Here is a 14,358-nt window from a genome sequence, read left to right on the forward strand (position 1 = left end):
AAAGGAATGCTTTATAGCAATATCCTCTTAATTCTGTCCCTGGTTTTTAAATCCCACAATTTTCTTTGAAAAATATTATGTGAATTGCTAATATCTTTCAGTATTCCAAATACTTTTTGGTTTGCTTTAATCAAGAATACATGCAAAATAAAACAAAACCTAAATGATTATAAAAGGTATACAACATGCAAGATCCTGTAGATTCAAAGTATGTAACAGCACTTTATAGTGATATGAGTTTCTACTCATTCTCAAGGGAAATGGGCATTTTTTGGCTTCCTAATTACAGAAATGTCAATCCATGTTTGCAAATGTGGGACAAAATAGTAAAGTATTTATTTGGTATTTTCATTAAATCATTAGTGGAAATTAACATGTTTTAAATTATTTTGGATTTTTTGGAATATAAGCTTTTCGAGGCCAGGAACTATTTCAGTTTGTCGTATCTTTAACACCTTGGACATTGCCCTACTTATAGTTGAAATTTAATATTTGTTGAGTTAAATTGAATTATTTCTTCTGATTTTTTCTTTGTTCTGCCAAGGTCGTTTTAGTCTTCAGGGAATTCATTTCCATATTAACATCTTGTACCATCTTTTCTAAACTTTGCATTCTCATGATTGCCTAGTACAGCACTTTTCTACCAAAGTATTTCTATCCTTTTTAAAGATCTTTGTTCTATCTATAGATATCAAATCTTCCTAAGAAACTTTTATTGAGTTTCTGACTCTAGTGGTTTTTGCAATAGACCCATTTTTTTTTCCTCAGGGAAGAATAGAGGGAAAATTTGGTATCTATTATTGCTGCCTTAAAAAGTTTTCCCCTCTTCCCCACCATTTTTGGTCATTTCTTTTTGGTTTCTTTTAGCTCATTGCATTTATTCATCTCTAAAATGAAGGATAGGACTAGATCTCCCTTGATTTCTCTTCCAGCCTTTGAATAGGATTTTATAATTCTGTTCATTTCTTCAATGTCTTTCAGTTTTCCTACAAGGTTTTTGCTTGGGAGATTTTTTCTCCCTTTTTTCTCCTCTTTTTTGTTGCTTTTTCTCTTTTATTTAGCACTCTGGTCACTCTTTTCTTGCTGGAATTCTTTTTTTTTTAATTTGGAAATGTCACATATATGCCAGATATTCATGGAAGGGAAAATTTGAAATAACTAATGTGAAAGAGGGCATCCTTTTCTAAATTCTTTTTGTTTTGTTTTAAAGAGCAGTGCAGTATAGTGCAATGAATAGTAGAATAACAAAGTTGGGAGGCCTCACTTGCAGTCCCAGTTCACCCCCTAAGTGATTAACATTGGGCAGGTTGTTTAATCATTCTGTAGTATAGTTTCCCCTAATTTAACTTTTCCTAATGGCCCATTTCTTGCATTGTAAAGCAATAATGGTGCTTTTCTGAATCAAGGGCTTCTAAAAACCAAAAGTTCTGAGGCAAGACAAAACATAGTATCCACTGGGCTTTTATCAATTAGTATTCCTCCGCGTGTAATCTTAAAGCCCACAGCTTTCATTTTAGCAATGTTAAACCTGCCAGTTCTACTTTTACCTTTTACAACTTTGGGGTGGTTTAGGCTTGCTCCCTTAGTAACCTTTAGGGGATTTCACTTTTTGTCTCTCAAGGAAAAAGAGAACAATGCAGGTCTCACCAAGATCATTTTTTTATTGTGAATCTAAGCGTACATCAACGATTTGTGTAAACATCTTTATAAAGAAATTGAAATTTCGAATCTATTTCTCAGCCTACAGTTGAATACTCTTTGAAATGTTGTAAATACCAATTACCTCACATAAAATATTTATCCCTTATATATGTACATAGGTATAGATAAACATCTACATAGGAATATAAGTTTATCTACTTTTTGTGGAGGGAAATGTGTCCAATTGACAAAAATTTAAATTATGACTCTAATGACCATTTTACTTTGAAAGCTTTTCTTTCCTCTACATCTAAATTTTATTTACAATGAGGTTTTGATATGTGTAATGCTTTGGTTAAGACAGGAGGCTCCCACCACACTCCTGTTAGGCCTCAGCAAATTATCAAGCTATTTTAGTGAGGTAAAAGAGTTTAGGTCATTTTAACTCTGCGTTTCTTTAGCACCACCTGGTGGATCAAATGTCTTTGGTTTATTTTTTTTCCCTGGTTTTTGGAAACAATTGATGTTAATCAAACCCTAAAGCCAATTAAATATGCTTCAAAGGGCCATTAAATCTTGGTCTGCTGGGTATCTACTGAAATTTCAAAGGTCTTCTCAGCCAAATGGAGGATTAGCAAAATTAGAGAATTTCATCTTCTACATTGTCATAATGTTTTAAATTTCATTGTTTAAAATAGTTACATGAATAATATGTAACATAGACATGGTAAATATCTGTATTATAGATAATATGGAGATATATAGATATTTATGATCATAGCTATCATTAACATAATTACATAAAAATTGTTATCACCAAAAGTTCCCTTCAGTAAAATGCCTATAAATGCCCTATTAAATATGGACATTTCCCCCTTTTTCCTAATTGTCACATTATGAAGAAAAAATGATTTTATTATGAATTAAATAAATAGGCAGTATTATGGAAAGAAGATTATCCTCCACTTGCATCTGAATCTTGATTCAAAATATGCAAATTACCTAAGCCTCAGTTTCCCCATCATAAAAATGCACCTAACAATTATATGTACATATATATGTTAGAAATACTATTTTACGGTTTACAAAGCAGTTCCCTCAAATAAATGTCAAGCATTCATTTTAGGTAGAAATCTGGACTTGATTTTGCCTCTATCCTTTTAACTAGCTTTGTAACTATGATCCTTTAACCTTCCTGATTCTCAAGGTACCTACCTACCTCCCAGAGTTCATGGGGGCTTACATGAAATAGTTAATACAAAAATTACTTTGCAAACTTTAAAATAGTATATAAATGTCAGCTGTTATCACAGTCATTATGACTGCCTCATATTTTAAATTGTAGCAGCTATTCTTGTTTTCAGAATTTGCTAATTGGTGGACAAGGCAGGGAGAGAGAGGACACATTTATTTAGGTTGAATTTACAACTTCATGTGTCTGGAAAGACTTGCTGAAGGAGCCAGTCTGCAATTCATATTCTCTTTCTTTGGGCCAGTATTTGTATACTCAGAGGGAAGAATTAAGCCCTAGGTGTTTGAATTAGACCTTGGAGAGGAGGCAGCATGTATGAGGCGTAGAGAGCTAGTCTAGAAGCCAGGAAAACCAAGGTTCCCATTGAATCCTTGCTATCTCCTGGTGGTGTGACCTCAGACCAATCAGTTAATGTCTATGTGCTCAAGAGAACTCTAGAAGAAAGTAAATTGCTGAGAAATTGTCAACCTACATTGGAAAGAGTTTCTTTATCTGGGAGTTGCTTGTACCAATAAAATCACATGTTCAGTTCTTTTCCTTTTAATTGAACTATGCAGTATCAAAAGGGTTAATTGGTAAGGAACCACTGTTAAGATTTGAATAACAAACATTCAGTTCCTTGTAACACCATTTAGGATAAATAATTACTGTAATGGAAGACAACCAACTTAAAAATGCACGCTTCTTTTTCATCTTGAACCAGGTCTAATTAATTTACCTGGCTGCTTTAAGATAATACTTAAACATTCTTTTCTTTCTTTTTTTCTCTGTAGGCCTTGGATTGTATACTGTAAATTCAGTATATGGAGAAACCATTGTTATGCCTTGCCGTCTCGAAGTACCTCAGACCCTTATGTTTGGAAAATGGAAATATGTAAGTGTAGCCTACCTTGAACTTGGCTAATTGTCTCCCATTTTCATAGTATGATTCCTTCTGTGAGCAAAATGGGAGCTTCAAATTAACATAATTGCAATATTCTGCTGTCAAGTAAAATGTATGAAGGTAAAATTAGGCTTATAAATATGCCACAAGTACAATTCCTCGAGTCCTGCATGCCAGAATCTTTTCTTCGCCTTTCCCTCCCTGAAAATGCCTGACCTATTCCCCTAGATCATATTAGTTTGAAAAGACATCTTTATGCATTAGAAGCGGTGATATTCCTAGGACTAACCACGTAAGCTTTAGGCTCTGCCTAAATGTTCAGGAACCATATTTTATTATCTCTCCATTATTCTCTGATTTTCAACATGTAATTTTCAGAGAAAGTCACTTGAAGCATTATTCAGATTCATTGTGTAGCCTCTGAACACTCAGTAAAAAATAATAAGTGTAGAACAAATAAATTGAGATTTATTCATTAGATTTATAAGTATTTGTGTGTTTTCTGTATACTTTTCTACATTTGTGCCCCAAGTTACACCACTTATTGCTCTCTTTTATACTTCTTTTTCTAGACATTTTCCTCACAGACTATGATTTCTCAATTTTTTCCTTTCATAATTGTAAATATCTCAATGTATTAATTTACTGTCTCATCTTTTCTTCTAAGGAGAAGATCTGGCTGTATTCCTTGCCATGACTAACCTCTCCACCTGGGCTCTAGATTTAGGCTCCTCTATGTCCTCCAAAATATTAATTCATCAATTATCCCCTTTTTCCATGCATCTTCACTCTCTCCCTCTCCAATTGCTCCTTCTCATTCATCTATTTGCCCAAAAATCTACTTAGTTTCCCCTATTCACTAAAAACCTTTCTGCAATCAACTATCAGCCCTGCAGCTGTAACCCAGATAAAGTATATTATTTCCCATTCAGGAATTAGCATACTTCCTTTTCCCTTTCTCTACCAAGCTTCTTGGTGGGAGGTGGGGTTGGGGGATGGAGAAGCCTAAATACCATCTTTTTCCAATCCACTCAATCCTCAAACCCTTTCAATGTGATTTCCCTCCTCGTTCTATGTGAAACTGTTCTTTCAAAGGTCACTGATGACCTCATAATCATTAAATCCGATGGCCTTTTCTCAGACTTCATTTTCCTTGACCTTTATGGAACATTTAACATCACTGACCCTTGATGCTTTTTTTTTTGTCCTTGGCTTTTGTTGCACCATATTTTCCTAATCATGTTCTTAACTCTCTAACTGTTTCTTCACTTAGTTCTATTTCTTTGCCCCTAAGATTTTCTTACTTTCTATTCTCATTCCTTTCTCTTTTCTCTCTGAGCTCTAGACCTCATCAATATCATCCACTGTCACCATTTAAACTATCAGCCCTACCTAAATGACTCCCCATCCTCTTTTATAATCCCTAACCCTTTCTCCTGAGCTGATTCTCATTCTTAACTACTTGCCAGTCAGTCATCTCCACCTGGATGGCTTAGCAGTGCCTCCAATGTAACATGGCAAAGGAGAACTTGTCATCTTTCCCCTAAGCTAACTACTCTTTCAGAATTTCTCATATCTTTCATTGTCATTGCCATTCATTCCAGAAACTTTGGAATTCAATGACTTTTCCTTTGCCTCTATTTGCTAGATACAATCAGCAACATGGTGCAGATGGAAAAGTATGGGTTCCGCTATCCGAAGACCTCGGTTCAGATGCTTTAATGGTCATTACTCATGTGACCTTGGCCAAGACATTTAACTGTCCTTGGGCCTCAGGTACCTCATATGTGAAATGAGGGGTTTGTTGTCTTCTGACATTCCTTCAAGCTCTAAATCTGTGATCCCATGAAGTAAATTTCTCCTCTGTTCTTGTTTCTTGTTCCTATTGTTAAAACCCTACTGCAGAAGGTCCCTACCACCCACTGTGTCTCTAAATCCTCCTCCTAACTATTCACTCTCTACCTCTGGACTTGTCCTCCACCAATCTGTCCTTCACAGCACTGGCAGATTAATCCTTCTTATCCATAGTAATAGGTATTTTTGATAGAGTATGCTTATAAACTAGCAACCTGTGAAGGAGTGGAGGAAGATTATGTTTTTGTCTGTAAGTGAGAGAAAGAGAATAATGACAGTCTCACAAAGATAATTTTTCATTGTCTAGCTAAATAGACAATAACAGCTCCCTGGATCTCTTACTTAGATCCATATAGATGTTAGGAAAAAAGTCTAATCTTGCTCTCTCATTATTTACAGATAAGGCTATCAAAGTCCAAAGATGTTAAACAATTTCCCAAGGTCACACAGCTATTAAGTAGCAGATACAGGATTCCAACTAATGTCTTCAGACTCCGAAAACATTTTTGTGCCCTGTGTACCCACTGCCTGTAAAGTAATTCCAGGAAATTCTTTCTTTAAGAGTACAAACATTTTCACATCTCTTAGCTATAATGATTCTGATGAAGAATAATACCATCATTTCCTGACTATTTTCATAAATAAAAATCAGAAAAAGAAAAGAAAAGAAAAGAAAAAAGAAGGAAGGAAGGAAGGAAGGAAGGAAGGAAGGAAGGAAGGAAGGAAGGAAGGAAGGAAGGAAGGAAGGAAAGTTAAAGAGGGGAGAAGGGAGAGATTCTACATTGAGGCAAAGAATTAGAGAAGAAATATTCCAGCTAGTCTGTCAAAAATGTGTATTATAGATTTAATTGTAATTTTATTCTAAAAAACAAAGATCTGATTTATAATCCACCACTATCTCTCCAAATATTTTATTCTGCTTTTGGACTAATTTTTTTTTCTTCTTTTTGCTTTGTTCCCGTGCCCAAATCGGATGTTTTGCAACTTGAGACTTCGTTCTTAGTTCTTTCCACCCTCTGGAGCTGAACAATACAAATATAATACCTCTTCCATGTTAGAGTCCTTTAGATAATTGATATTCCAGCTAAGTCACTTACCCAGGCTGAGTCTGTTCATTATCTTCAAGGGACCTTTTATAGTATGGTCTGCAGCCCTCTCACTATCCCATTTAACCCCTTCTTAATGGGCTTCAGCTTATTTATAGCCTTCCTATAAGAGTTCCACATATGTGGCATGACCAGGATAGAGCTCAACAGAATTATCCATTCTCTTTCTGAATCCTCTTCCTCTATTACTGCTGCAGGATAACTAAATCATACTGTTGACATATCAAGCTAAAACTCCCAGACCTTTTTTTTTTAAACATAGAAGCTGTTATATAGCTGCACCTCATAGTTTCTATACAAGTTCTCTACAAGGTAGAATTTGATGTTTATCCCTCTAAAATTTAATCTCCTTATTTGAATCTGTCATTTGTTAAATCCTAACTCTGGCATCCATTATGTTAGCTATTTCTTTCAGCTTTATAATAAACCTACAAATTTGATAAGTATGTCTCCTAAAATAATGATAATAATAATTAATATTTCTATAGTGCTTACTGTGCAGTAAGTCATAGAGTTTAGTTTTAAGCACTTTATAATTATCTCATTTGATCCAATAACCCTAGAAGACAGGTGCTATTATTATCTTAATTTTATAGATAAGAACATTGAGGCAAGCAGAGGTTAAGTAATTTGTTCAGGGTCACAAAGCTAGCAAGTTTTTAAGATTTGGATTTGAACTCCAGTCTTAGTGAGATTAGGCTGAGTACTTTATCCACTGTGCCACCAGCTGCACCATGGATTAGACACAATAAGTAGGACCAGGGACATATCCCTACAACACTGCACTAGAAACCTCCCTACCAAAAATGGCATTGAATGATTAATAAATGCTCCTTGGACCTGGTATTCAGCTGGTTCTGAATCCTCCTGTCTATACTGATACATTTCCATCTCATTTACAAGAGTAATATAAAGGATTTTGCTAAAATCTAAAAATGTCATGTTACTAGCCTATCTAGACAATACCTGAGACCTTTATCTATCAAAAAAAGAAATGAGGCTACTCCAGTAAGATCTGTTCTCAATTAAGCCATTCTAGATTTTAGGGAACTCTACTTGCTTTTCTAAATTCTCACAAACTATAACCCTTTAATGATGTGTCTTAAAAATTTGCCTGAAATGGAAATCAAGCTCACTTACTTAGAATTTTTAGACTTCATTCCCCTCTTTTAAAATTGTGGCATTTACCCTTTACCAATCCAACAGCTCTCTCTCTCCTCTATCATCTTTCAGAGATTGGCATTAGCCCCAGAAATCACCTATGCTGTTTCTTTCAGTAACTTAGGGCATTTTTCTCTCACCTTGGTAACTTAAAAACACCAAAGGGAACTAGATAGATGCTATCTTATGGTACCTTCACTTATCTTGAGTTTCTATGCTCTGTTCCTCATTTTTGTTCTGTTCTTCACAGTCCAGCTATTAATCATATCTGGGTGAGAGGAGAGGACAGAAAATATTATGAGAGATGAGTAGGATTGCTTCCTGATCACTGCCAGCCATTATCATTATTAGATTCATCCCAAATATTATGTCCCTCCTTTGCTTTAAATACTTTACTATTTCCCTATCACTCTGCCAATAAAGTCCTAATTCCTTAGATTGTCATTCAAGGCCCTCTCCAGCCTGACAGCTCACTGACCTTTTCAATTTTACTTCATATTATTCTTCATGTTTGATCTGGTGAAGCCAAACAATCACGTTTTAGTTGTCCTTTCTAGTCAAACACTACTAACCATCAAAGATGTTCAGTGCCATCATCCATGTGTATGTGTGTGTGTGTGCACGTGCATGCAGCACTTTCCCATTTCTATGCCTTTACTCACAGCACTTCTCATACTTGGAATTCCTTTCCTTCTGCCCAACTCTTTCTGTTTGTTGCATTTCTTATATTTCATCATATTCTATTCTGCTTAATATTTATTGTTTATTTATTGCATATTTTATTTGAAGTACCTTCTACATTGTGAATTCTGTGTGGTCAGAGATTTTTATTATCTTTTTATTTCTCCCCCATTGTCTAACTTCTTCCCCCTTTCCATATTCTCTCCTTTCTCCCTTCCCTCACTTTCAAACAATGTATGAGAAACTGTGAAACATTCACTATCCCTCATACCATATATCCAGTCAGTTGCTCAGGCTTTTTTAGTTTTGTTTTTATGTTTTAAACTCTTGTCTTCTGTCTTAAAATCTGTACAAATAGAGTGAAAGGGGCAGAAGCAGGAGAATATTATACACAGAGATGGATACACTGTGGTACAATCGAATGTAAAAATGGACTTCTCTACTAGTAGCAATGCAATGATCCAGGACAATTCTGAGGGACTTATGAGAAAGAAGCTATCCACATCCAAAGAAAGGACTGTGGGAGTAGAAACACAGAAGAAAAACAACTGCTTGATCACATGGGTCGATGGGGACATGATTGGGGTTATAAACTCTAAATGATCACACTAGTGCAAACATTGAAATATGGAAATCGGTTTTGATCAAGGACACATGTAAAACCCAGTGGAATTGTGTATTGGCTATGGAAGGGGGTAGGGGAGGGAAGGGAAAGAACATCACTCTTGTAACTAAGGAAAAATACTCTAAATTGACTAATTAAATAAAATTTTCAAAAAACAAAAGAATCTGTACAAATATGAGTATCAAAGGCAGAAGAGCGGTAATGGCAAAATAATTGAGGTTAAATGGCTTGGCCAAGATCATACAGCTAAGAAGTGTCTGAGGTCATATTTGAATCCAGGACCTTTCATCTACCACTGAGCCACCTAGCAGCTCCTGTCTTGTTGGTTATACTTGTACATTATCTCTCGCATGTGTTCTCCTCTCTTCATCCCCATAGTCACTTCTCTGGTTAAGATCTTTAGCACCTCTCACCTGGACTATTAAAATCCTAACATGTGGAATTCGAATCCCAACATGTAGAAAAAAAAAAGATTAGACTTGATCTTCTTGATCCCAGAAGTCAGAGCCAGGAGAAAAGAAGCAAAGAGACAAAATTTTATATCAGAAAAATATTATTAACAATTAGAGCTTTCCAAAAGTGAAATGAACTGCCTCAAGTGGTGTTGGGTACACTTTATTGGAAAACTCTTCAAGCAAAAATTTGACGACTATTTCTCATGTATATCATATCAAAGATTCCTTCTTAGTTTGGGTTGTACCTCTAAAGTTTTGCCTGAGTTATACATGTGATCAAAAGGAAAATGAAGTTTCATGAATACTGTGACCCATCATTATTCTCCAAGTCTTGCCTGTATTGTGATCAGGTCAGGTAAAGAAAAAGGACATTCCCAAAAAGAAAGAATGAAATGCATTAGTAAATAAACATCCTTTACCCCCAAGATGGATCTAGTTAATCTCAACAACTGAATGAAGAACCATTACTTAATTAGATCGTTGCTATTGTATTCAACAGGTGGCTATATCTCTACTATAGAAATCTTGGCTACCTAGGTTCTGAAATCCAGGATTTAAATGTTTAGCTTCCTCATTTTAAAAATTCAATTCAATAAACATGAATTAAGCACCTGCTTTGATGTTTCTGCCAAATCACCTACTTCAATAGACATAACAAGTCAATAAATATTACCATACCAACACCTTTGATGCCTAAAAACATTTTGTGAGCTTAAGTGATGATTTAAATATGCTACCTTTTATTGTGGCTGTTAAACATACTTCACTATTATTAAAAAGGGAAACTAAAGGAAAGAACTAATTAGATTCTCATAAATGCTTTGAGGTTAAAGCCTGATTCTTGTCTATACTTGAGACACACACACCCTAATGGTACTTAGCACAGTGCCTTGCATGCTCAAGAAATATTTTTTTAATGAGTGATCTTGGGGAATTCCCTTCTGAAGAGTAACACAGGAAGAACCAGTAGATTTCCAGTCATTATAAAATAATCTGCTAAATGGCAGCTCTCTCTAAGGGAATGAAACTTGTCTTATACAGCTTTGGAGGTGATCTCCCCAAAATCCAGCAGAATGCTTTATATAGCATATATTCAATAAACATTTGCTCTTTGAATGAATGACACAATAGGCAGTGAGATATTTTGAGCCTGATGATTTTTCCCCCATTGGTTGTGTCAAAGATTCAATCTGTAAACTGGCTAAAGATATCTGGAAATATTATCCAAATATTTAAACTACTCAATAAACCCAGAATTTAGTACTTTTGAAGATTCATTTAATAATTATCAGTTATTATTTTTGTTCTTATTGCCTCCTTATAGACAAAGCACTTAATACTTTTCAAAGCACTTTAAAATCTTATTGGATTCTCTTATCAATACCCAGTGAGAGAGAGTAAGAGTTGACTTCTTTATAAAGAGTAATTTTTAGTGATGAGTAGCTAAGAGAGAAGAAATATATCACTGTAGGCAAAGGAGAAAAATTCTTATATTTTAGAAAATTTGATCAAATTCTGCCCAAAGTAATTTAGATTGTGATGTCTAGGAATAATAAATGCATGGAATTTAGTTATCAAAAATTTAAATTAATTTTAAGTTTTAAAATTAATTTTTTGTTAACATGATTATTTCAGAAAGCTGAATATTTGTCAACAGAATCCAGTTTTGATATGTATCTTGGTTAAAGATCAGACTTGACACTTGGGATTCAACAATTGACCTTTAAAACATGGTGATAAAAAAAAGACTCAGTGCAAAATATTATTTACATGGACTTTTAACTTAGTATGCAGGCAAAATCTATATTTGCTGTGGCGGGCCTCAGAATTTTATTTTGTGCAAATGTCCATATTGTTTTATTTTCTTTCATTGTTTGCTTGCAATGAGAATATTCCTTGTCAGAGTCTGAATAGATCACTGGTTCTTGTCCAACACATCCAAGGGAAGTTGCAGTTTTTTAAGGCATTTGTCTCTTCACTTTCACATGGGCAAAACCAACTCCTGGAGAATAATCTGCAATTGCTTTTCTTATGAATAGTAACTTCCTGTAACCAAAATGGATGTAACGGCTTGGCTCTGAAATCCTTCTTCTTGGACAGAAACTGCAAATATTAGTAGAAAGAAATGCCCAAGGAAGTTATATTGTACAGGATTTAAGCTTGAACTATCTGAATGAGCCTGTGTTTGAACCCAAAGTAAAACAAACTCATTTTTATTTTCATTTGTAGGAAAAGCCTGATGGGAGCCCAGTATTTATTGCCTTCCGATCCTCTACAAGAAAACATGTGCAATATGATGAAGTACCGGAATACAAAGACAGATTGAGCCTCTCGGAAAACTACACCTTATCCATCAGTCATGCAAGGATCAGTGATGAAAAGAGATTTGTGTGCATGCTAGTTACAGAGGACAATGTGTTCGAGGCCCCGACAGTGGTCAAGGTGTTCAGTAAGTAGTCTCTAGCATAACTGGTGGATCGGATCCATAGCTATGGCCAGAAGCGATGCCTGAGCTATCTGCCTTGTCTCCATTCCTGGCCTCTATGGAGCAGACCTGGAAATCTTCATTCTGCTCATGCCGCCGGTTGGCATTGAACACAGGCAGCCTGAAATTCACACAGTAGAGTTACAGTGGGAAGCCAAGAAATGTTTTCTGTTGTTCTTCCTCTACGTTGGCCATGTGATAAGAGATTGGACTTAATCATTTACTTGGCCATAGAATTTGGAATTTGATTAACCTTACAAATAAAAGCCAGGCACGTGGGGGGGGGGGGGGGGAGGGCTGAGGGGGATTTTCTTTTAAGTCTGTTCTATTGTTCCACTGCAGTTATATGTGTTTCAAACATTAAATAACAGAGTGATTCTCAGGATTATTAAGGTATTCAGTAGGTTTGAGTAAATTGCTTCTCCAGGCATGAGAGAGGAAGAGCTTCCAGGCTGAATGACTGACTATGTGGGAGGGAGCAGGCAATTAAAAGAAGAGGTAGGCAGGAGAAAGAAACTTGCAAAGAACAGAAAGTCAGAAAATTACAGTAGTCACAATTGCAAAATGAGTTTGCCTAATGCTAATAAATGGCTGGTGTTACAGTGCAAATGGCCCTGACAAGGAAGTTACCAGTGAGGTCCTAATTAAAGCGATCCAAGTAAAAACACCCCACCTCAATTACATCCAACAGTTTTAGGAATTAGAGAACAAAGACTTCAACATTACTGTAAGGCAAACAGAGGCCTTTAAAAATTAAGCAATCAAACCTTTACTTCCGAAAGATTTTTTTTTTCCCTTTTGCATTCTGATACCTCGAATATACCAAGAAATTATTATAGGAAGCAAAACACGGGGCTCTCCTGCTCACTGGAAACATATGTGGTAAGAACATATGAAATGGGCAGGAACTTCCCCAGGTATTTGTAGCCACTTCAAAGACTATCTTGGGGGATTCCAGGAATGTTTCAATAATCCGAGGAAACCTTTGTCCTCCAGAAAGAGCCTCTAAAAATAAAGTCCATATTTCCATTGATTTCCTTTCAGCTCCCGAGGCCCTTTTCCAAAAGTCAGCCAAGAATGCTGTCAAACAGTTTTATGAATCAAATCAATAAGTGTTCATGGGTCCTGGTCTCCCTCTCCCTGTGTCCCAGAGCTACCCATCTGCTGGCCACTGGATGCCTTGCTCACACTCAAGACAAGAGATTTAACCATTACTAGGCTGAAGAAACTCGTCCCTTCTACACAGTGAAAGATATAATGAAGCAATAAAAATCACTTTCATTCCTGGTCCTAATATCATCCGCAGCTAGTGGAGCAGTGGAGACACAGCTCAACCTGGAGACAGGAAGACTCGTCTTTCTGAGTTCAAAGCTGGTCCCAGACAATAACTATGTGACAATCAAACTTTTACTTCCGAAAGATTTTTTTTTCCTTTTGCATTCTGATACCTTAAACACACCAAGAAATTATTATAGGAAGCAAAACGCGGGGCTCTCCTGCTCACTGAAAACATATGTGGCATATGTGGGCAAGAAAACATGAGTGACAATCTGGGCAAGTCACTTTCACCCTGTTTGCTGCAGTTCCTCCAGGAAAATGAGTTGGGGAAAGAAATAGCAAATTTCTTTGGATGTCAAATGCATCCCTGAAATGTAGAGTGCAACTGAAAACAACTGAAAAACAAGCATTATCAATAGAAGCAGATGCAAAGGGTGCGCCATGGTAGAGACGAGCTTTGACTCACAGAACTGCAATATTTCCATTTGGGTAAATACAAGTGGCTAATGTTTTGTTTTATGTTACCCTTATTTTTAACATGGTGAAAGGCGGCATAGCAAGGGAGTGAGAAGAGAAATGATGAAATAAGCCACACTTTTACATTCAGGACAATTGACTGAGATGCCACTTAGCTGTGGGGTTTCTGTTTTTCTCTCATTTTGTTCCTGGTCAAGGGTAAGGGAGAGGAGGGTGGATATAAAGCCACCCAAGGAAATCTCGGTTGGTCCATTTCAATAAAATTTGCAAGCTGCTTTAGAGCACAGAGGATTTCTATGATTGTGAAAACAAACTTCCCCCACCTCCTCTGAATGTTGTTGAAAACAAAGTCAGTCTCAGAAACAGAATCTGCGTTCCAGGCTCTGGGCCAGAGGGAATTTAAATAGACCAAGTGACACACTCTTAGAAATGCTGTTTTTATACAAGAAACCGTGAGACC

General features: G+C 36.1%; 1 protein-coding gene across 5 annotated transcripts in view; it reads left to right on the forward strand.

Moving 5' to 3' along the window:
- ALCAM (activated leukocyte cell adhesion molecule) overlaps positions 1-14,358 on the forward strand; it is a 244,055-nt gene that overhangs the window by 178,288 nt on the left and 51,409 nt on the right. For all 5 annotated transcript variants that reach the window (XR_008911097.1, XR_008911096.1, XM_056793421.1 and 2 more), the window contains exons 2-3: positions 3,667-3,767; positions 11,888-12,107. Coding sequence is in view for 3 of the 5 variants with exons in the window: in XM_056793421.1 (XP_056649399.1) it covers positions 3,667-3,767; positions 11,888-12,107 (321 nt within the window). In the remaining 2 variants the exon portion in view is untranslated. The remainder of the gene's footprint in view (positions 1-3,666; positions 3,768-11,887; positions 12,108-14,358) is intronic.

The sequence above is a fragment of the Monodelphis domestica genome, chromosome 4 (genome assembly GCF_027887165.1).
Source record: "Monodelphis domestica isolate mMonDom1 chromosome 4, mMonDom1.pri, whole genome shotgun sequence".
NCBI classification, from domain to species: domain Eukaryota; kingdom Metazoa; phylum Chordata; class Mammalia; order Didelphimorphia; family Didelphidae; genus Monodelphis; species Monodelphis domestica.